At 46.6% G+C, this 23,576-nt stretch overlaps 1 protein-coding gene across 1 annotated transcript; it reads left to right on the top strand.

Moving 5' to 3' along the window:
• The first annotated feature begins 2,128 nt into the window (after nucleotides 1-2,128).
• On the top strand, nucleotides 2,129-16,448 carry TTC34 (tetratricopeptide repeat domain 34). The gene is given in 8 exon segments (XM_039727554.1): nucleotides 2,129-2,242; nucleotides 3,339-4,993; nucleotides 5,038-5,263; nucleotides 6,877-7,069; nucleotides 8,463-8,629; nucleotides 9,051-9,318; nucleotides 9,933-10,144; nucleotides 15,353-16,448. Coding segments are annotated over 7 exon segments (3,258 nt in total). The 5' UTR covers nucleotides 2,129-2,242; nucleotides 3,339-3,392; the 3' UTR covers nucleotides 15,944-16,448.
• Nucleotides 16,449-23,576: the final 7,128 nt, after the last annotated feature.

The raw sequence follows: 23,576 nt of genomic DNA, 5'->3' as shown, positions 1-23,576 counted from the left end.
AAAAACTCTATTCATCATAGAGGGTTTTTTTACTCTTTTGAATGTCAAAGAATGTGGAGAGAGAAAGAAGGAGTTGGGCTTCAGAGTGGCCCTGGCTTAAAGGGACATCATCAGGCTAAACACTCCTAAAAACAGACTTGATCTATTACTAAAAACACTCCAATTGTTAAAAAATAAGGGCCATTCTTTCAAAATAAGGGTTATTATTTAAAAGATAAGGGTTATTTTTAAAAAGTAAGAGTAGTTATTAAAAATTAGTATTACTATTAAAACTTATATTTATAATTAAAATATAAGGCTTATTAATAAAAAATAAGATTAAAAGTTTAGGCTGCATCACAGAATTTGCTGGTTTGTGTAAGTAATTCCCTGTATCTTGTCCTGCTGAGGGTCATGACCTGGGTTAGTTTCCTGAAGGTGATGGAGAACATTTCCCCAAAGTGAGAAGGATCCTTTCCCCAAGGTGAGGAGGATCTTTTCAGCAAAGTGAGTGCAATCCTTTCCCTGAAGTGAGGGGGATCCTTTCCCCAAAGTAGGTGGAATCCTTTCCCCACAGTGAGGGGGGTCCTTTCCCCAAAGTAGGTGGAATCCTTTTCCTGAGGTGAGGGGGATCCTTTAAAAAGTAAGAGTAGTTATTATTCCCCAAAGTGATGGGGGATCCTTTCCTGAGGTGAGGAGGATCCTCTCCCGAAGGCGAGGAGGATCCTTTCCCCAAAGTGAGAGGGATCCTTCCCCTGAGGTGAGGGGGATCCTTTCCCCAAGGTGATGGGTATCTTTTCTTGAGGTGAGGAGGATCCTATCCCGTTGGTGAGGAGGATCCTTTCCCCAAAGTGAGTGGAATCTTTTCCCCAAGGTGATGGGGATCCTTTCCCCAAAGTGATGGGGGATCCTTTCCTGAGGTGAGGAGGATCCTCTCCCGAAGGTGAGGAGGATCCTTTCCCCAAAGTGAGAGGAATCCTTCCCCTGAGGTGAGTGGGATCCTTTCCCCAAAGCAGTGGAGATCCTTTCCCCGAGGTGAACCATCATTTCTTCAGATGAGGGAGATCCTTGCCCTGGCCATGCCCTGAGCATCCCTCCCGGTCCCTCGGGATAAGGAGGGAGAAGGGCAGGCACGATTCCCGTGCCCGTCCCCGCCCCGCAGGACACCCGGGCAGTGTTTGCGGTCTCCAGGCAACACTCCTGCCCTGTTCTCCCTCCCTCCTTTTCTCTTTCCTTTCCTCCATCCCTCCGGGCTCGTCCCCTCTCAGGTATCGGCAGGGCCGGGCTCAGGTGTGCGGGATGAGGGGCAGCAGCCTGGTGGAAAAAAGCCGATTTTATCCTCCTTCCTCCAGGCCAGTGGAAAAGGTAAGGGCTGGGTGAAGCATCAAGGTGTGGCTCTGTCCCCTCCGTGTCCCCCGCCAGCAGCGACATTGATGATTAAAGATTTATGAAATGGTTGTCCCAGCCTCATTCCATGGGCAGGGAGCGCTGACAAGGGGGGCTGGGTGCTTCCCAACCTCTGGGATGTTTCTCCTCGTGGCTTTACTCCCCCAGAAACCTGGCAGTGACCAAACCTTGGCTTTTCACTGCACCTGGGCTTGCTGGCATCTGGCATGTGAAAAGCTGCTCCCTCCAAATGGAAAAACTTGTATTCCAGAGCCCCTCGTGTCTGATTTTCTGCTAAAATTCTGCTCCATGGTCTCCCATTGCTGATTTTCTCTCAAACCTGTGCTCCACAGCCCCTCACTGATGATTTTCTGTCAAAAGTCAGCTCCACAGCCCCTCATTGCTGTTTTTCTGCTAAAACTCTGCTTCATGGTTCCTCATTGATTATTTTCTATTGAAACTCTGCTCCACAGCCCCTCATTTATTATTTTCTGCTAAAACGTGAGTGGGATCCTTTCCCCAAAGCAGTGGAGATCCTTTCCCCGAGGTGAACCATCATTTCTTCAGATGAGGGAGATCCTTGCCCTGGCCATGCCCTGAGCATCCCTCCCGGTCCCTCGGGATAAGGAGGGAGAAGGGCAGGCACGATTCCCGTGCCCGTCCCCGCCCCGCAGGACACCCGGGCAGTGTTTGCGGTCTCCAGGCAACACTCCTGCCCTGTTCTCCCTCCCTCCTTTTCTCTTTCCTTTCCTCCATCCCTCCGGGCTCGTCCCCTCTCAGGTATCGGCAGGGCCGGGCTCAGGTGTGCGGGATGAGGGGCAGCAGCCTGGTGGAAAAAAGCCGATTTTATCCTCCTTCCTCCAGGCCAGTGGAAAAGGTAAGGGCTGGGTGAAGCATCAAGGTGTGGCTCTGTCCCCTCCGTGTCCCCCGCCAGCGGCGACATTGATGATTAAAGATTTATGAAATGGTTGTCCCAGCCTCATTCCATGGGCAGGGAGCGCTGACAAGGGGGGCTGGGTGCTTCCCAACCTCTGTGATGTTTCTCCTCGTGGCTTTACTCCCCCAGAAACCTGGCAGTGACCAAACCTTGGCTTTTCACTGCACCTGGGCTTGCTGGCATCTGGCATGTGAAAAGCTGCTCCCTCCAAATGGAAAAACTTGTATTCCAGAGCCCCTCGTGTCTGATTTTCTGCTAAAATTCTGCTCCATGGTCTCCCATTGCTGATTTTCTCTCAAACCTGTGCTCCACAGCCCCTCACTGATGATTTTCTGTCAAAAGTCAGCTCCACAGCCCCTCATTGCTGTTTTTCTGCTAAAACTCTGCTTCATGGATCCTCATTGATTATTTTCTATTGAAACTCTGCTCCACAGCCCCTCATTGATTATTTTCTGCTCAAACTCTGCTCCACAGCCCCTCACTGATGATTTTCTGCTGATTTTCAGCTCAAAACCTGCTCCACAGCCCCTCATTTCTGATTTTCTGCTAAAACCCAGCTCCACAGCCCCTAATTTCTGATTTTCTGTCAAAACCCTACTCCACAACTCCTCACTGATTATTTTCTGCTCAAACCCTACTCCACAGCCCCTCATTTCTGACTTTCTGCTCAAACTCTGCTCCACAGCCCCTCATTTCTGATTTTCTGTCAAAACCCTACTCCACAACTCCTCCTGATTATTTTCTGCTCAAATCCTGCTCCACAGCCCCTCACTGAAGATTTTCTGCTGATTTTCTGCTCAAACCCTGCTCCACACGCCCTCATTAATTATCTTCTGCTCAAATCCTGCTCCACAGCCCCTCACTGCTAATTCTCTAATAAAACTCAGCTCCACAGCCCCTCATTGACTATTTTCTGCTCAAACCCTGCTCCACAGCCCCTCACTGCTAGTTCTCTAATAAAACTCAGCTCCACAACCCCTCACTGATGATTTTCTGCTCAAACCCTGCTCTGCTTCCCCTCATTTCTGTTTTACAGGCCCCGGCCATGTCCCGCCCGTGATGCCGCTCGGTGAAGGCCCAAGCACAGGAAATGTCCCCCGAGGAGCTCGCCGCCCTGCTCTGTGGGGAAGGGGACGAGCACCTCTCCCAGCAGGAATTTCCAGCAGCCACGGCTTTTTACCTGGCCGCCTTCAGCTGCTGTGCCCCCACAGCAGCGCAGAGAGTGAACTCCATGGCCTGCGGGCTCTGGGAGCGAGTGGTGGCCACCTTGGAGGCCTGGTGCCAAGGCAAGGCTCAGATCCCCAAAATCCAGAGCAGGAACCTGGCCGTGGTGTCCCTCAGCGTGGGAATAGCTGCAATTTTCCTCTCCACCCTGATCCCCAAAAACTTGGTGGCCTCTGTGTACGAGCTGGAGGCCCTGCTGCGGCGAGGGTGCTCGGAGGAGGTGGTGAGAAAATGCAATCTCCTGCTGGAGGATAACCCAAGGGGCTCCATGGAGCTGCTGCTGCTGAGGGCGCTGGCACGGGTTCTCTCAGGGACACAGGTTGGGAAGGGAATTATGGATTACGTCCAAGCCTTTTTGCTGCACCAAACTGAGGCAGCGGCCTACGTGTGCAGCAGGCAAAGGGAGCACCTGCCCCAGGTCGTCCAGGCTTTCTCTGATCATCTCTCCATGTACCAGGAGGGAAGCCCAAGCTGCAAATCCTCGGAGAAGTGGCTGGGTGACTGCTACAGCTTCCTGGCTGCGGTGGCACCCGGGCACACCTGGGTGTGCAGGGCACGGGCAGCCCACCTCCGAAAAACAGGAGAGTTTCAGGAGTGTGTGGCTGTCTGCACCAGGGCCCTTGAGGGATTCTCAGCTGAGAATCTCAGAGGTGAGGATGTTCTGGCTCTCCTCCTGGAGCGAGCTGCTGGGTATTTCCTCCTGGGAGGATGCACACAGGAAATGATGCAGGATTTAGCAGCAGCCTTTGCAGCAGACCCTGCCCAGGCAATGAAACGCTTTGAAGAGCTTTTCTCACCCTGTGATGCTGAGAAGGTCGAGGAGCAGGCCAGAGCTGCCCTGGAGGGGAGGTTTGCAGCATACAGGGAGGCTGTGCGTGCTCGGGCTGAGCTCAGGGGCACTTGTGGCACTGAGCTGCTCCCTCCTGTCATCCAGACAATCCAGCTGCTCCTGCACATCTGCCCAGGGTCCAGCCGGGAGCTCAGTGTCCGGCTGGCAGAATGTCACCTCCTGCAGGGACACCCCGGGGCCGCCCTGGACATGTGTGAGCAGCTGCTGGCAGCAGAGCAGAGCACTTACCACAACACCCTGCTGGCACTGCGAGGCTTCTGCTCCCTCCATGCCCAGGACCACCAGGGAGCCCTGCAGGACTTCCAGAGGGTCATCGAGCACGAGTCCCCCCATCCCAACAGCTGCATCAAAGCCCTGTGTGGGCGTGGGCTGATCCGAATTTCTGGTGGCAGCAATTACTTGACAGCCCTGGATTATATCACAGCTTGCCAGTTAAAGCTGGATGAAACCATCTTCACCATCAAGTCCTACGTGCCATGGAACCAGAGGGGATTGCTGCTGAAGGTCCTCCAGGAGGAAGGACAGATGATGCTCCAGAAGAAGAGGTAGCCAGGAGGCAGCTCAGTTTCCTTTCAGAAAAAGCAAACAGGGCTGTGCACATTCCTAACCTTGAAGGTGTTTGTTTTTTTTTTTTTAATTGGCTTTTGTTTTTCCCCTCCAGAGATGCCCCTGGGGTTTTCCAGCTGGCTTCTCTCTTGGTGGAGCTGGACAGCTCCGATGAGGCATCCCAGATCCTGTGTGCTGATGCCCTGTACCAGATGGGCCGTGGGGAAGAAGCCCACAAGATGCTGTCACTGGCCCTCTCCAGAAACCCCCAGAGGGCTCCTGTGCTGGCCAGGCTGGCCCTGCTGCAGCTCAAGAGAGGCTTTTTGTATGATGGCAACCAGGTAAGGAGCACCTGGAAAGCCTCATCCTCGGGGTCATTCCCTCCTCAACAGCTTTGCCAGATTTTTTCCCATTCCACAGTGAAATTACAGATTAATCCCTGTGTTCAGTGGTTTGGGTGCATTTCCCCTTTATAACTAAACTTTGCTGTTAGGAGCTCTCTGAAGAGCAGCAGGGAGAGCTGTGACACAGTGAAACTTGGAGCCCACATGCAGAACCTCTAGCAGAACTTAAATGATTAAATACAGGGCTGATATTGCCATAAAATCATGGAATCACAGGAATTTGTGTCAAAAAGGCCACACAAGGACTCCCAGTTAAATCCAGCTCATTTCTCACGTGCTTTTTAATGGCATTTCTCAGCACTTCTACCAGGCAGAGCATCCTGTCCCTGGGGACAACATTATGGGATTGGAATGTTCCCTTAGAGGAAAGAAGGCACAAGTGCCACCTCCCCAGTTATCCTAATGAAGCATTGGAGAAGAAAAACACAAGTGCAGAAACTCCAATATCAGTCTGCAGTTTTCTTTCTCCAATGTTGATAAATTGTGCTGGAAACCCTGAAAGCCATTCCAGCAAGTTGGCTCTCCTACCCAGGATTACAAAGCTGAATTCCCAGGCTCTGCCGTCAGAGGGAACTCTTGTATTCTTTTTAAAATGCCATATAAATTCTGCTGACCAATAAGGAGAAAGGTTTTATTGTCAGCACTTCACTGCTCCCAAAGAAAAATAAAAGTTTGCTGTAATTTGCTGCCTTTGGGATGGCTGTTAATGAAGGGTGTGGCTTTATTAGAATGTTCTCCTTAGAGGTTGGAATTCCATCTGCAGCTTCTGCTGCAAGTTCTGCATGGAACATCTGAATATTTCTCTTCAAAATATTTTTATCCCACCTGCCTGTCAGATGCCGGTCACTTTTATCTATCAATAAAATAGAGAAATTTATGAGTTCAAGGGATGTGTCTGGTACATCAGGATAACTTTGTTCTTGTCCAGGTTTCTCTGGCTCAGATTTGAATATCCAGTCCCTCCTGAGCACTCTAAAAACCATCTTTTGATTAATTTTCTTTGGAAATTATGTTTAAAAAGTGCTTGTTGAGGCAAAGATACCAAAGGTCAGACAGGATTCTTTTCCAGAAGGACAGTACTTTGTGGGTTTGAATCCATGCTTTTCCCAGGTTACCAATAACAATACTAAAAATAACTTACAGCAGTTCCCTAATTTTCCATTAATTCACTAGTTTTGATTTTGCAGTCAAAAGGGTCACTGGAATTCTTGTGTTCCACAGGAACATTCTCTTTTTTGGGCAATCATCCTGTATTTATAAAAACACTCCAATGTGGATGCTACCCAAAACAAAGCAGGCAGCACAGGTATTTGCCCAGAATTATTTCCACAGCTGTAGTGGTGGTGAGGAAAGATAAAAATCCCTGTTTTGTCCAGCCTGCATTCACAGCAGGGCCAGCTGGGGAGATAAATCAGGCAAATTTGTGATCCTGGCCTGACTGAACCCCCAGGGAGAGCTGGGGATGCTGGGGAAGCACACAAAGCTCTCACACACAACCTCACATCCCATCCAACTCTTTTTCTGCTGCCTTTTCCTCTCCCATCCTAAAGCTGCTGAGGAGACTGATCAGAATTGGAGACTCCTCCTGCCTCCTGCCAGTGCTGGACATTTTCCAGGAGGAGGACCGAAAGCTGCTGCAGAGCCACTGCCGCTGGCGAGCCCTGGCCCTCCTGAAGGGCAAACAGGAGGCTGCTGCCATCAAAGAGGCCATTGCCCACCTGTCCTTTGCCATCCTTGCTGCAGGTAGGACGCCAGGATGCCCGTGGGGATTTGCTCCTGAGGGAAATCATGTGAGTGGGAGGATGTCCCTCTGTCACCTCCCCATTGAGGGCTGACACAGCACGTTCACCCGGGCCGTGAAGTGGTGGAGTTCAACAATAAGGAATTTTAAATTCCTTGAAATGGGTTCAGCTCAGTTCTACAGGGACATCACCCCCTTTTCTTCAGCCAGTGCAAAGAAGTGAATGCAGCCCCCTCACACATTTCACTATCCCAGCTTTCCCTCGGGAGAGAGACCAGGCTGACATGGAAATTCTTCTGGCGTGTTCCAAGTAAAACCATGTTTGTATGGAAATCTGCCTTTCACTCTGAGCAAATGTTATGACAGCAGCACTGAGGAGAAGAGAGACTGGCTCGTGGAAATGGAATAAAAACCCTGTTAATTGCTTGGAGATGGTTCCATTTCACAGCCTGTGCATTCCAGCTTATCAGCTCCCCACCTGCTAGAACAGATGCTTGTTAAGAAATAGATATTGTCTTTAGAGGAGCCAACTGGTAGAGCTCCAGAGTGATAATAACCTTTGGTACAGAAGTTTTGGAGCAAATCAGGCGGGAGAAAAAGCCTCATTACTGCAGAGGAATTGCTTGGAGCCTGTCTGCTGGCTGATCCCTGCAGGCAGCTGCATTTGATGACCTCCCTATGAAAACATATTTCCAGTGGCACTGATGATTTATCATCCAATATTGGATGCCACAATTATTGATTGCAACCCTGGGCATGTTAAGATCCTTATCGAAATTGCCTTGGAAGGAAGGGATATGTGGATGGCAGGCAGAGAAATGCTCTGCAGGCAGGGAATGGGGGCACCAGGATTTTCTCTGACAACTCAATGTGTTTATTTGGGCAGCACTTGTGTGAAAGCAGAGGACAAAAAAAAAAAAAGCAGTTCAGTATCACAAATCCCAGTGCATATTAATTCTGGCAGAGAATTAGTCAGTCCCATCTGGATAACTCATTATCCAAAACAATGTGTACCTTCCCTGCCCGTGGGAGAGGGTTGGGGACTCTTTAAGGTCCCTTCCAACCCAAACTATTCTGTGATTCTGACCCCACTTTATTAAAACAGCCAAATGGCTTCGTGCCTCCACTCTCACATAGTCATAGATCTCCCTCTTAGAGCTTTCTCCTCTCATTCCTGCTGCTCCCACTCCAACCTGACACAGATTCTTCTTCCCTTCCAACTCATGGCTGATAACACGTGGCAGGAATTCCACTTGCAACAAAAATACAGGAAATTTCCACTTAAGAAAACTGTCATTGTACTTCATCCTGAGGTATCCTCAGGCCAAGTGGAGCTTTTTTGGAGCTTCCTGTGGGTATCCTTGCAGTAACCATGGCTGCATCCCTGTCCTCCAGGTGGTTATGCTGAGGATTGCCTCCTCACCAGGGCCCGATGCTATGGGCGCCTTGGGCAGATGAAAACTGCAATTTTTGATTTTAATGCTGTCCTGAAGGAAGATCCCAGGAATGTGCAAGCTCTGAGTGGCCGAGGCTTTGTTCATCTCGCTCTGAGGCAGCAGAAGGTACTGTCCATGTGGGGCTTTGCTGGTTTTTCTGAACAATATGAGTGTAAAGCATCACAGAATTTGTTGTGGAATCACTGGAATCAGGATTTGGGCAGTGAAAGGCTCTGAGTTTGGCTGGGTGTATGAACAGCCCATCTGGCTTTACTGATTTTCTTTCCCAAGCTTAGGGAGAGGAGGGCTAAACCTTGGTCACAATTTTCTGTGATAATCCAAGGAGTTTAAAGCACTTTGCAAACACTCATTCAAACCTGCCTTTATGACCCCCTATCAGCTTTGCAAATGGAAAAGTTGCAGCACAAGGACAAGGAAAAACAAAGTTTCTCCATGTTTCAGCAGAGAACAGAAAGCAGCTGAAAGAACAAATGATCAATACTTAATTATTGCTTCCATTTCTTTCCTTGGTGTTGTTTTTCCACAGGAGGCAGTGCAAGATCTGTTCTCAGCACTGAAGGTGCAGGCAGGAGCAGTGATCCCAGCAATCCTGTCCTTGAAGCCTGAAACCCAAGGGTTGATCACTGGGTGGCTCCTCCAGCATGGCAGGGCCACTCTCAGCGAGCTCGTGGCCACCAAAGATGTCCCAGGAGAAGAAACCCTCGGGGGCCTTCTCACCATGGCAAAAGCACTGACCAAAATCTGCAGGGCTGCACAATATCACATCTTCTGCATTGATGTTTTGATGGCAAATGGTGAGTCCCAGTCCTTCAGCACGGCTGGTCAGGCCTGGTGAAGGAGCAAAAATGGATTGAAGTGAATATGAAATGTCAGGGGTGTTGCTGGATGGGGCTGGGTAATGCTGGATGGGGCTGGATGATGCTGAATGGTTCTGGATGGGGCTGGATTATTCTGAATGGTTCTGGATGGTTCTGGATGGTTCTGGATGGTGCTGGATTATTCTGAATGGTTCTGGATGGTTCTGGATGGTGCTGGATGGTTCTGATTGGTTCTGGATGGTTCTGGATGGTTCTGGATGGTGCTGGATGGTTCTGGATGGTGCTGGATGGTTCTGGATGGTTCTGGATGGTGCTGGATGGTGCTGGATGGTTCTGGTTGGGGCTGGATTGTTCTGATTGGTTCTGGATGGTGCTGGATGGTTCTGGATGGTGCTGGATGGTTCTGGATGGTTCTGGATGGTGCTGGATGGTGCTTCTCAAGAGAAGTTTGAAAACACTTTGGGACAGGTATGACATAATTAACACCTTTAGACATGGACTGGCTGCCTGAACCCTGCCTCGCTGTGGTTTCTCAGTACCTTTCTCCCCGTGGGATGGGTTATGGGGTTTGTGCTGGTGTTCCCCAACAGGAAGGCACCAAGAGGCCCTCAAGCACCTGCAGGAAGCCTTTGGCCCCTGTCCTGCTGAGGACTTTGCCAGGGCTCGCTTGGCTGTGCTGCAGCTGCAGAGCAGGAACGTGGCAGGGGCAGCTGCCCCGCTCAGTGTCCTGGCCAGGAGAGATGAGAAGGACTTGGCCTTTCTCCTGAACTTTGTAGACACCAAGCAACAGGGACTCTTTAAGGTCCTACAGCAGCCCCTTTTTTTTTTTCTTTTTTTTCTTTTTTTTTTTTTTTTTTTTTTTTTGATCCCACATCTGTGGATTCAGTGGGGAAAGAATTGGGAAGGAAAACTGGGATTGCAGGAATTTCTCCCTGCCTTGAGAAGTGTGTGGGAAGAGTTTCAGCAGATGGACAGGGCACAAATTGGCTTTTCCTCCAGCCAGGTCAGGGAGCTGGAGCCAAACTTGTTCCACTGCAGTGACCTTGATCAGTCTCTAATCATCCATCATTGCCCATTTGGGATTCCTTTTTGGTCTCCCTGGCACAAGAGCTGGTGATGCCCACACTGAAATTCAGGGGGTGTGGGGGCAGCAGACAGGGATTTAACAGATCATTGCTAATTGTACTCTGGGGATACATGGGGCTCATGGGTGGCTCCTGGTGAAGGGGGATTCATGTTTCGTTCATTTTCTTGATGAAAAGAAGATGAATATTTCAATTCAGTGACATTAAATGCTGCCATCCTTCTTTTGTGCAACATTTAGGATTTCTAATATGTTCGCATTTTTACAAAATTAAAGGTTTTAAAGCTGGTTTTCTTAGCTAAAACTGACACAACAATGCCACAAAGCCCTGGTCCCCCCCAAGTATTTTTTACTTGGCATTTTTTCATGTTTCTCCCCCAAAGTACACCCAGAAAGTTTCTCCAATAATAAGACAGCAGAAGGTCAGATTGATGGCCAAGAGCTTTAACACTCAGCCAAGCATCTGCAATTCTGATTACCCAGAAGCTCTGTGTTCTGAGAATCAGTTTGCTTCCTTTTATTCAATTTGTTGCTGGTGTGCACCCTGGTGAGAAGCTATATTGTTATGCTCTCTCCCAGGTTATAAAACAAACAACATGCTGATATCCTTAATGCAGCAAGAGGAGCCCTTGAAATGTATTTGAACAGAACAGCAGGAGGATATAAGTAAACAAGTATTAATTTACCAGTCCCCAGACATGACCCATTACAGAGAAAAGAGCCCCTCTCTTCTAAATAATGTAAAAAGTTCAGTCTTAGGGGGAAGAGTTGGAAGATTTCAGAGGCAATTTGCAATTTTCCTCTTTAGAAAGTTGATAAAGGAACAATTGAGACTGTGACTAGGGAGGCCCTAAGGAGGTGTCTGTAAATGAAGACACATTTTACAGCTGAATTTCCCCTGCTGCCACATCACTCCTTCTGTGGGGGTCTCAGTCCATCCATGCTGCTTCCCTTCTGAGGCAGCACAGGAGGGATGTTCTTTGCTGTCAGTGAGAAAAGAAAAATGAAAAGAAAAAATCAAACTAACATTTGTATCATTTATACTGCACTGACAAGTGAGAACCCACAGGTGCCACAGGTGAGTGAAGCCTTTAAAATGGGAGAGAAATTTATTTCTGTCTGGTTTTGGCAGCTGTGTCTGAAATAAAACTCCTCACTGTGGCTTATTTATCATGAGAGATTGAGACAAGAGGTGTGATCAGGCTGATTTCAAAACCAGAGCCCAATACCAGGGTTGGAAGTTTAAAAACAAAACATTTCTCTCTTTCATCTCATGCTTTTGTTCAACTAGTAAATGTTTGAACTCAAGCACCTGGGGGTTTTTGGATGTATTTTGTGGCCAGGGGAGGAGTGTGTGCTCTCTGGGGTGTGGAAAGAATTGTTTCATCCACCTGCCCAGTGTCTCAAAGGATTTCCCAGCAGCACTTCCTTTTGCCCGTCAGGTTATTCTGGTTTATGAAAGGAAGATCTCAGTAAAAGCAAAGTTTTAAAAGCTTGCAGACAGAATTAATGCTAAGAATCCCAATGATGTCCTGACTTTGCCAGGATTTCTGCCCTGGGAGAGGGAGTTTGCTTTGTTCCTGAATTTCCCAGGTAGGAAAAGAAGAGTTCTGAGTTCACACCCAGTCTCAGCACTCCAGCACAAAAGCATTTCTGCCACATTGTTTTTTTGAGAATTTGGAATTACAGGCATTTTAAAAACGTGTCATCATTATCCTGGAGCCAGGTCTGAAGAGCTAAAAATAGTTCTCCATAAGCTGAATAGGAAAGGGTGGAGGAAGGAGAAAGCTCCTTGATGTACTCTTTTTTTTTTCATGGAAAACAAAGCCACGAAATTCTCCCATTATTTATAGTGAAAAGGGTCCCATGCTGAGAAATTTGTAAACAACTGGGAGAGCCCCATGGGAAAAGGAATCTGAAAGATTTATTAAGCTGCAAAAGGTCAGAGGAAGGGAGTTTGCTTGCTGCTCGTGCAGCTTCAACCCTTGGCTTTCCTAAGTCAGGGGTAAATGCACGACTGATTCCCAACCCCTCACACAGATCCTCGGGGCTGCAGCTGCTGTGGAGATCCAGATTCCTAAAAAAAAAGGTCTCCAAAACTACATGGACTGTGCTAGAGTTAGGTGAAGTTGCCATTCCACATGGCCTTCATGGCATGTGCAGGTGGAGAAGGAAAGACTTGTTCCAAATTCTCCTGGAAACACCCAACCCTCTCCCAAAGCTCAGAGTTTATCATTCCATCTGCTGGGATTTACTGCTCAGGGGCTGACCCTTGGCCATAATTCCATGCCCAGTAAACTCCTCACTCTTTTTCTTTCTAAGGAATTAAGCCTTGGTCGTGTCATAAGATTGATCCCTAGGGACTGGAACCAAAAATGTCACAGAAATATGTGTATGTTCAGTCCTTTACACCCAGTGAGGTGAATAGATGGGAAAAAAGGGACACAGAGACCTAATCCAGGGATCCAGGGATCCACTCATGGTCCTTTCCAGGTGGCACCTGAATTATTTCAGTCTGGAAGCCAAAATCAAACTTTTAGGGGACTCGAGTTCCCCTGGAATGCACTCCAAGGATTTTCCTGCCCTTCCAGGTCTCCTGCAATGAGGCTGATGACAAAAATGCTTCTCCAAGGCCACGTGCAGGGAGCAGCTGAACTCAGCTGTGCCATGTCCTTCTGGCTTCCCTTGCCTTCTCACCCTGAGCCTGGCTTTCATCTTTATCTCTGTTAGAAGATAATGTCCAAGCTGCTGGTTAATCCTTCCCTGTTACACACCAAAAATGTCCCAACTCAGGTCCCTGAAATCAGGCAGAGACAAAAGAGAATCCAGAGTCCAGCTGCCCAACCTTGCTCCATCTGCAAGGGTGAGAGGGAATCCTTTATGTTCAGATGGGATTTTGCCTCCAAGTGTGGCAGGAAAGGCACAATCTCATGGCTTGTTTTGGGGACTCTCAGGGAAGGAGTCAAAGCAGTGGCTCAGTGGAGAAATGCAATATTGCAATATTGCTCAGTGAATAAGTGCAACATTGTGGTGCAATAACCTCAAATGCCCCAGGTTAGAGCACTGAAACCTCCAGCACCAGACTCAGCATTCAGCACAACAACAACCATTGTGTTTTCTTCTGCCTCTGAGACAACAAATGCACCTTAGAGGCTGAAAATGGCAATTTAACCACACAAACACAAGCTATCTTGAGGAACTGCCCTGTGTTCCTTGGAACAATGTGATCCAGAACTCTGGAATTTCTAGGGGGGACAAAAAAAAAAACCACCTTCTCTTGCCAAGATGCTCCTCAGGCAGCTGCAATTCCACCTTGATCCCTTGTCAAATTCCTGCCACTGAGGGGACACTGAGGAGTCGTCTTAAAAACATTTCAAAGGACAAAGCAAATGTGCTGCTCTTTAAATGTACACAGGACATCTGAGGTGGGTTTGGACAGGCTGCCTGAAAATTTATGGCCAGAATTGTTAAAGCCCGGGGGAGAAGTCCTATTGCTATTTCTCTGTGTGGAAGCTGAGAGACTCCTTAACAAATATGTTAAGAAAAATAGGAATAGACATATATATATATAAATAAAAAATTATTTCTGTATATATAATTGTTTTTATATATTATATATATAATATTTATTTAGCTATATATTATATATAGATATATATTGCTCTATATAAAAATAGCAAAATATATCTATTATGTGCATTATAATGACATAACTGGGGCAGAATTCCTCCTAAACCATGAGGACAGGCTGAATTATGTCATGCCACTGCTCTCAGATGAGGTGCTGGGACTTGCCCTGCAGTATTGATCCTTTCCCTGCAGAACCTGTTCTCAGTCCTGGCAGACAGCAATCAATCCTAACCTCAGTCAGCCAAAATAAAAGGGGCACACAAAGAGTCTGGAGGACCTGACCTGGCTGCCAGGTGTGGCTACTAAAACAGTGGCTGGGCTAACTGGATTTCTGCATCCCCAAGCAGGAGTTACCCCCCAAAATGAGGAGGATGGAAATATTTATCCTTTGCTTGAGCCTCATCTTGTTTGGCCCAGTCTTTTGTAAACCCTCAGCTGCTGATGGCAGCTTGTTTATGACCTGAATATTCACTGTGCTGCAGCACGTTAAAAGCTTTATTTATTACCAATAAAGGGGAATAATGAGAAATCCATTTGAGGCAAATAATTCTAATGGAGTTTTCTTCATTGACCTCCATGAACCTAAAAATTATGTGGCTCTTTCGGCCTTTTCTATTTTCTTGTTGTTGTTTTTCCCTTCAGATGGGGGCAGAGAGTTCAAATTGCACTCAAGATTAACAATTAGCAAAGCCACCAGTTGGCCTTTTTTTTTCTACAGCTTAGGTAAGCTCCAGTAGAGACACAAAAATCATTTTTAGCACTTGCATTTGTGGGGCAGCACCTGGGGATGTTGGTCCAGGCATTTTGTTCATCATTCCTAAGGAATTCAAACAAATTCAGAAGAAATTCTGTGCAGAAACAAAGGACATCAGAAGCTCCTGAGATAACAGCAAGTGAGCAGTGAGCCAAGAGTTTTATGTCTTGGTCATATCTTAAGATTGAATAAATGGAAAAAAAGGACACAGAGACCTAATCCAGAATCCAGGGATCCACTCATGGCACTTTCTAGGTGGCACCTGAATTATTTCAGTCTGGAAGCCAAAATCAAACTTTTAGTGACAAGCTACACTCCAGTTCCCCTGGAATGCACTCCAAGGATTTTCCTGCCCTTCCAGGTCTCCTGCAATGAGGCTGATGACAAAAATGCTTCTCCAAGGCCACGTGCAGGGAGCAGCTGAACTCTTATCTGTATGCAAAAATACGCCAATTATTGTTTCTCCAGCTAGATGCAATTCCAACATTTGATAAAACAACTACCATTTCTCAGTGTCGGTGTGTATGACCGATCCAGACTAGATATTCCCCTATTTTTTCCCCTTCATTACATGGATTTTCCCCTTTATAACATGGCTTACTCTGTCCCCACAGGCAGCAGCCCAGGAAGGGAAGGTGCTGATGAAAAGCCACGACCACCAGCAGGCTCTGGGCTACCACAGCCTGGCTGTGCTGGCCAGCAGGGCCAGCCCCAGGTACCTGAGGCGCAGAGCTGCCTGCCTGATGCACCTGAAAAAATATGAAAAAGCTCTGAAAGACATGGAAAAAGTGATCCAAGGGCATGGCTGTAACAGCCCAAAAACACAGGCTGGGGACCACTGCTGCCAGGGCTTCCTGCTGCTGGCCCTGGCTCGGGAGGAGGCAGCAGTGCAGCACTACATGCAAGCCCTGCAGCTGGACGAGCCCCTGGCCCTGGGCACCATCACTGAGTGCCCTGGCAGGGAATGTTTAACCAAAATATTTCACAAAATTGCGCAGTGTAACTTTGAAAAGCAGCGTTATGAAGAGGCCTGGAAAATCACAGACTATGGGCTCAAAATTGATAAAAGTTCTGAGCTCCAGAAGCTGAAAGCAAGACTCAAAAGGGAGGCATCGAGCTGTAGCATACATTGATTTCTCTGTTTGGGGATTTTCCAGTCTGATTGCTTTCTGGGAGGCTGCAAGGATGAAGGAGAGATGAGAAAGATAAGAAAGAGAAGCTGATGATGAATATGCAACAGGCATGACACTGAACATGGAATAGAAAGTTTAAGGCAGCAAAACAAAACTGACCAAGAGAGCAATGAGAAAAAAAAGCAAATTGCAGCATACAGGATTCCTTAAAATTATTGTGGATTATGTAAACTCCCCATTGTGAAAAAAGCCTTTTTCTGGCTAAACAACAAATTCTAACACAGGGGTTCCAGTCCTACTGAAGGAAAACATTCAAAACACTTGCAGCTCATGAATAATAATCATGTATTTCCTAGCTAGCATTTGATGAGCTTTAACACATACTGTTCAATCAATTTGCCTTATTTTTAGGGGCCAGTTAAAAGGATCAGTCAAAAGTAACTCCTGTAAGGTGTTTGTGAAGGCTCTGTCTGTTGGTTACTACTGGCAGGAAAACATGATCCAATTTTTTTTTTTCCAGCTTGCAAATAGAGCCAACGGTTGTTTAAGGATATCATTTCATGCTTGGAAAGAAGCTCTCCCACAGCATCTTGATGCCCATTATGAGGAAAAAGCCTCATCAGTGTCACTAGGATTAAAATTTAATTTGAAGGGGTGTGCTACACCCCTCTCCTGCCCCACTCCCGAATCAAGGATCTGCCCTGGTGGGAATGCAGTGGATTTGCCAGGATCAGCACCAATATCAGGGATGGGGCAGCACAAACCCCAAATAAACTGTTCTACTGCCCCAAGGAATAGTGAAATAACAGATAAAACTGCTCTACTGCCCCAGGGGGCAGTGAAATAACAGATAAAGTGTTCTACTGCCCCAGGGGGCAGTGAAATAACAGATAAAGTGTTCTACTGCTCCAGGGGCAGTGAAATAACAGATAAGGGGAAAGGTGAGACTCCACAGAGATCAAACATCCACTCAGGAACTCCTGCCCTGATATCCACTGCAGGCTTCACCTTGGTGTCTCCCTTGGCCAGCAGAAAACAGGGATCATCCCTCCACAGACTGATCATCTCTGGGGGCTGCCAGAGCTGCTGAATCCCATCCCTCACACTCCTGGGTGTCCAAGCCCCAGAGGCAGCCCTGCAGCTCATGCAGAAGAGGTGATGCACAAGAGGAGGCAGCGTCCAGGATGGGATTGCTCCCAGAGCTGCAGCATTCCTTCCTCCCTCCTCCTCCTCCCTGCTGAAAAAGGTGAAATCAGCCCCTGGCAGGCCCAGGAGGGCTTGTCCTGCTGTCCTTTTCCTTTTTCCAGCTTTGGGGTGGCCTTGGGGCAGTGCTGGGACATCCCTGGGGGTTCACCTGTGTGATGGGAGCCCTCAGCTCAGCCCAGAAGCAGAAAGGACCCGAGGTGGGGCCCAGAGCAGCAGCTCCTTCCTTTGTTTTGGCTGCTCCAAAGGAGCTGTCCCAATGTTTTTGGAGCGTGCTAAGAGAACCATGGAGAAAAAGAGAAACTACTGCTGAAAACAAAGATTAAAGCAGTGCTGAGGAGTGCTCTGCTGCTTTGATTAGGATGAAAGGGAAGAGGGAGCATTCTCCTTTTTTTGTTGAGCTGTTGTCTCAAAGGCAACATTCCAGGGTGGAACTTCATTCAGCAGCCGTGGGATCAGCCCATAGCAGTGATACCACCTGGAACCTTCCACCTTCTCTTCTCTGCATGCTCCTTTTTTCTGCCCTAGGAGCACAGGTAAGACTGGGCTTCTTGCCCTTTAAATTAAATTTTAATCCTAGTGACACTGATGAGGCTTTTTCCTCATAATGGGCATCAAGATGCTGTGGGAGAGCTTCTTTCCAAGCATGAAATGATATCCTTAAACAACCGTTGGCTCCATTTGCAAGCTGGAAAAAATAATTGATCGTGATTTCCTTCCAGTAGTAACCAACAGACAGGAAATTCTGTCTCAAGAAAATTTTTGAGAAGTGGTTGTTTAAGGGTTTGTAATTTTTTCTGCAAGTCTTTCCATTATGTAAAAACAAGATATCCCTTTTTTCAGACCATGGAAAGCACTGAGAAGACAATCCAGTTGTCCTGTCCCCCGGAGTAATATTCCCTCCTTTAGTCTGGAAGTTTGGGGCATTTTGGCCTGTTTTCTTTCTTTTTTTTTTCTTTTTTTTTTTTTTTTTTTTTTTTTTTTTTTTTTAAAATTTTTTTTTTCCCTAGTGAGCTAACGGAATCAATGGATTTATTGTGAATTTGGGGGGTTTTTGTCTTTTTTTTTTTTTTTTTTTTTTTTTTTTTTTTTTTTTTTTTTTTTTTTTTTTTTGTTAAGCAATGTATTCTCCTGGACAGAATGCATTTATTACCCCAAAAGAATTTTTTTTCTTTAAAAATAAGGACCACAGGCATCCCTGCAATACTGCTAGAGAGTTGTCCAGAGGAAATATTCCTTTTCAGGTGGCTGTCTATTCCTCATGGCCTCGAGGAATGGCTGCTTCTCCCAGCAGCTTCTGACTCTTCTCATCAGCATTTCCATTGGTTTCTTTTGTTTTCCTTGTCCTCTGTCTGTGCCCACTAAATTCCTTTGCCTGTACCCAAGCTGCTGATTTATTCTTTAATTCTCTGCTGTGTTCTTACTCTTCCAGCCAATTTCTAGGAGAGGGCTTGGAGCAACCTGGGATAGTGGGAGGTGTCCCTGCCCATGGCAGGGGTAGAATCAGGTGAGCTTTAAGTTCCCTCCCAACTCAAACAAGTTCATAATTCTGTGATTAGATAAAAGCCATTTTCTAAACAAAAAAACCCCACAAACAAACAAAACCACAAAAGAAACCCCACAAAACCAAAACAAAACACCACAACAACAACAAAAACTGGTTCTACTTCTTCCAGATAGAAGAATCTGGAAGAAAAACATGCAATTATAATTTCTGTACCTTTTTTTAATGTTAAACTGCAAATCCTGGGGATTGAGGAGCTCTTTCACACTGCTTTGAAACCCTTCCCTCACCCTGTGCAAGCAGCCCAAGGCTGAATACTTAGAAAAGGAACTTCATTGCTGCTTGTACAATGTGCTGTAGGACACATCCTCAAGGAATTCTGCTGGAAATGTCACACAACTGTGAAGAACTCAAATATACTTATATTAATCAAGATTAATGTAATCAAGAAGAAAATACTGCCTAATAAAAGATGAAACTGGATATCTGTTTGTAATCCAGCTTGAAGCTGCAGTCATTAATTAATTACAGCTTAAATATCTGTAGTTTATTCAGCTCTGAGCTCTGTACAGACACTACCAACTATTTCCTTGCTCTCCATAAATTTTGTTCCTTTAAAATATTCTGCACCCTCAATAACCGTGGTGCACATCATCACCAGGTAATGAATGGTGAAAGAAAACTGTGAAATCATGGTTGAGAATGTTCCTGCACAAACAGCACCCTGCCAGGCTTGCCCCTCTGAAGTATTCAACATTCCTTCTAAGCATGTGAAAGGAAAATCAGATGTGAGAATATTTGCATCACAAATTGAGTTAGACAAGAGAAGTTTCCTGACCTCGTGCTCTGCAGTCCAGCAGGCAAAGAACAGCTTAGAAATGATGGCAAAGTGTTTGGAATTAAATATTCCACTGGAAGCTTTTCCTCAGAGTTCAGGCAGAGCTCAGCTTTGAGCTTTTGTGATCTCAGAAGGTTTCATTTCCTTTTAAACCCCATCACTCCCATTAATTTTTCCTATTTCACTTCGCTGTGTGCTCCCAGGTACTGAGGGAACCCAAACACAGGAACCAACTTCTGCAGCTGCTTTGGAAGCTGACACATCTCCAGGGAATTCTTCTTCCTGCCTTTGAGCCCAGGTCATTGTGCTCCCCAGCCCCAGAGCGTGGTGGAAGTGTGCCTCTGGCCCAGAGCCCTGCAAACCCAGGAATTTAATGAGCTTCCTTGTGCCCAAGTGAGGACAGTCCCCTTGGCTTGCAGGGGCAGATGTTTCACTCTAATGACAGCTAATCTAAAAGCCATTTCTTTCACCATCATGCCCCTGCAGAAGATTAACTGTTATCATTGTGCTGCTGCTGCATCCAGCAGTTTCTAATTTGCCAGGGCTCCGAGGAGTCGCTGTCACCAGAAATTGAATGTGGTGCATGAAATGATCACTGGCACTGGAGCCTGCCTCTGGAGCCTTGGCTGCTTCCCTTGGATTTCAGCCACTCTGCTCCGTGCTGGGATCTGCTGCTTCACTCAGCCATTACTCAGTGGCACCTTAAGAAAATTAGTTCATTATTTAGGAGGCACAGCATTCCAGAGCTGTGGGATTCAGGAGACTCCTTCTCCTCCTGCTCCTGCTGTGCATTTCAGGAATGACTTTTCTCTATCCACTTGTTCTGTCAGTGCTGCAGAGGCTGCACCTGCCCACAGGTGTGTACAGACAACCCTGAGCACGGGAGCAGGGGTTCATTGGCTCCCAGAAGTGCCTGGAGGGCAGAAAACAAACACAGCTGATATTGCTGGTATTGATGATATTGCTGATGTTGCTGATGTTGCTGATATTGCTGGTTGTAGCTCTCAGCAGTCTGAGGATGGGTGGGGAGCAAATTTCCACCCCAAATGGGAGGCTGGAGAACATGAGCCAGTCCCAAAGATGTCAGCAGAGAGTGGAAACCACTCGTGATCACTGTAATGCTGCTTTTAGTGCCTCACTAATGAACCAGCAATTGAGAAAAGTGAGAAAGTGAGAAAACAGCTCCTGTCCTGGCCCTCCCTGAAATCACAGCCTGCTGCCACTGACCCTTGGGTCCCACACTCAATACAGGTGTGGAACGTTCACCTCTAAGGTGTGCAACCAGGTAATTTTCAATTAATTCACTTCCAAAGTCTACCTTGGGCACTACATGCATGGCCAAGACCTCCTGGAAACCTTGGCAAGCCTCCCTTGTGCCCCTGAGAGCCACTGGGGACATGTTCTGTGCCACAGCAGCTGTGGCTTCAGGTGTGTCACCACCCAACCTGATCATTTTTGAGTTTCTGTGTTCCCTACACAACCCCAAAGAGTCAGGAGTTGCAGAGAATGAACGAGAATAAGAATTTCCCCCTGGACTCTAAAGAAATTAAGAGCAGTAGCTCATAATCAGTTTGCATGCCTCATTCCTGAACTGCACCAGTAAATGAGAAAATTTAGCTGTAAAGGCAGAGGGGGATTGTAGGAGGGAGCAGGAAGCACAGGAGGATGCTAATGATTCCATCCCACCCTGGTTTGCATTTTGTTATCCCCCTCATTTGTGCTTTCATCTCCAGGTGGGTGCTGCCACACCAAAACCTTCCTTGGGGTGACCCAGGGTGAGGGACCTGGAGTCCCCACGGAGCCCCAGTCTCAGATCCAGATCAGTAGTGGATGAAATGGAAAACTGACAGGAATTAGCATTTCCCCACTTGAAATGACCACCTCAGAGAGCTTCTTGATTGCTTAGAAAGCTCAGATGTGCTGTTAGAAGACATTCCAGCACTGGTAATGTGCTCCAGCTGTTCTCTGGTAGTCACATTCCAATCTGAAATTATTAGGAACACCTCTGAGTGCCTGTCACGGTGCAGGGTTTGTTCTCTCACTGCAGACGTTAACAATGGGAACAATTATACCTTGCCATTTGCTAATTTTTGCAGCCTTGCCAAGAGGATTTTTTGCAATGTTGTTTCTTTTCTTCTCGTGCATCATTTGGCCATTCTTGATCTGCTTCCTGAAGTAAACAGGTAATTAGCCATCTACAGAAATTGCCCTGTGTCCACACCATTAATGTGCTTGGATGTTTTAATTGATTGCATTCTCAAATGGCTTGGATGGTTTAAATGCCAGCTAATGCAATCCAATTAAGACTCCTAATAAACCTGCCTGATGAACTGCAGGATAATCACACATCAAGCACAGATGTAGAGGAAAATGCCACGGAAGTGACAGCTCAGAATAGATTGTGTCATTTGGAAAGATCCAAACCATTCTCAGCAGGGAAACTGGGAACATTCACTCGGACTGGTGCTGGATTTGGGCCCCAGGACCTGATCCAACACAACTTTTAAGCACACACTTACATCAGTTCCTATGCACAAAACCTTTTACACAGAGTCATGGAACAGCCCAGGTTGGAAGGGACACCAAAAGGTCATGTGAGCTCCAGTGGGAAAGGGGTCCTAGATAAGATTATCCAGGACCCTGCTCAGCCTGGGAAATCTCAGAAACTTCCAGTGAGGGGGACCTTATCATGTCCCTGGGGAGGCTCTCCCAGTGATTGATTATTCTCACTGGAAAGAAAAGAATTCTTTTATCAAGATTAAATTTTTCCCACTCCAACCTCCTTTTGGCCCTCAATCTCCCACATTAAAAGAACAACTCAATGATCACCTCGAGGAAGCACAAATACAAAGGAGATTTCAGGTGATATGGAGGGGGGCAGGCTCTTAAAAATATTATTCAAACAAAATTAGCGGAGGCAGCAGGAAGTTAAATAAATTCCTACTGGGAGAGGATGTGAACTTCCAGTAGTGCCCCACAAGTAACTCATTTGAAGATGGTGCAGTGTCTTTGTGGCAGCTCTGGAGGTCTTTCCTCAGCCCAAACAGAGATTAGGGATTTAATGGAGCAATCTGTGTGAAATTCTCTGCTCTGTTCTGCCAGATGCCAGACAAGACATAATAGCTCCTCTGGCATCAATGTCTATTAATCTAATCTTGACTTTGATTCTCTGTGTGACTCCCTTTCATCTGTAAAATGGGGATAATTCTCTCTTTCAGATGCTTGTCAGTACCTCTTCGTTCCGGGTACACGGCGCTTTGAAGATGACATTATTTGTACATTTTCCATTATTGTCACAGAGCTGCACATTGTCCCTGGCCCCTGTCCCTGTCCCCAGCCCCTGGCCCTGGCCCTGTCCCCCTCACACTCACTGTCCATGCAGGGCTAAGTTCAGCCCTCAGGCTGAAGGATGCCAAGCCCCTGATTTCCCCCACAGCATCCTAATTGCCAGTGGGAACACAAGGGAAAGGAAAGGGCTGGATGAAAATGGGAATTTTGCTGAAAATTAAGCATATTTATAAGGGTTTTGATAGTCCAGCATTTCACAGTCTTGCTGAAACCAAGTGTAATAATTTATTGAAGAGGATTTTATGGCTTGGACTTCTGTGCTGCATTAAATAAAGTGCCTGGTGTTTAAATACAGGACTAGGGTTAGATACTCTAACTTTTCAACTGGTCTGAACAGCTTTCCTTGGAAACAGGAATCATCTCCTTGTAATATTTTAAAGCAGTACATTTAATGGAACGGCTGAAACATGTGCTCTGTAACAGAAAATAATTTAAGGGAAAATATCTGAGATTCATTTTGTTTGGAATCTGTCTTCCTATACAGCAAAGCAAGGCAAAAAAATATACCTTTATACCTTTCAAGCTGTGTGCATAGAATTTTGAAGTGTTTATTTTCATTAAGAATATAATTGCAATATTGAAATAATTACAATACTGAAATTAGGTGTGAAAATGAGACACTGCATTCCAGAAATCTTGAAAAACCTCTTGGGGAAAAAGGTAAAGCACCTCATGGGAATTGAGAACTTTCCTAAGAATTAATTACTGTAATAGAAGAGAATTCTCCAAATGCTGAGAAG

Source organism: Passer montanus, unplaced genomic scaffold (genome assembly GCF_014805655.1).
Source record: "Passer montanus isolate IOZ18808 unplaced genomic scaffold, ASM1480565v1 scaffold62, whole genome shotgun sequence".
Lineage (NCBI taxonomy): Eukaryota > Metazoa > Chordata > Aves > Passeriformes > Passeridae > Passer > Passer montanus.
The sequence above is the reverse complement of the archived record's forward strand: the minus strand, read 5'-3'. Positions and strand labels throughout refer to the sequence as shown.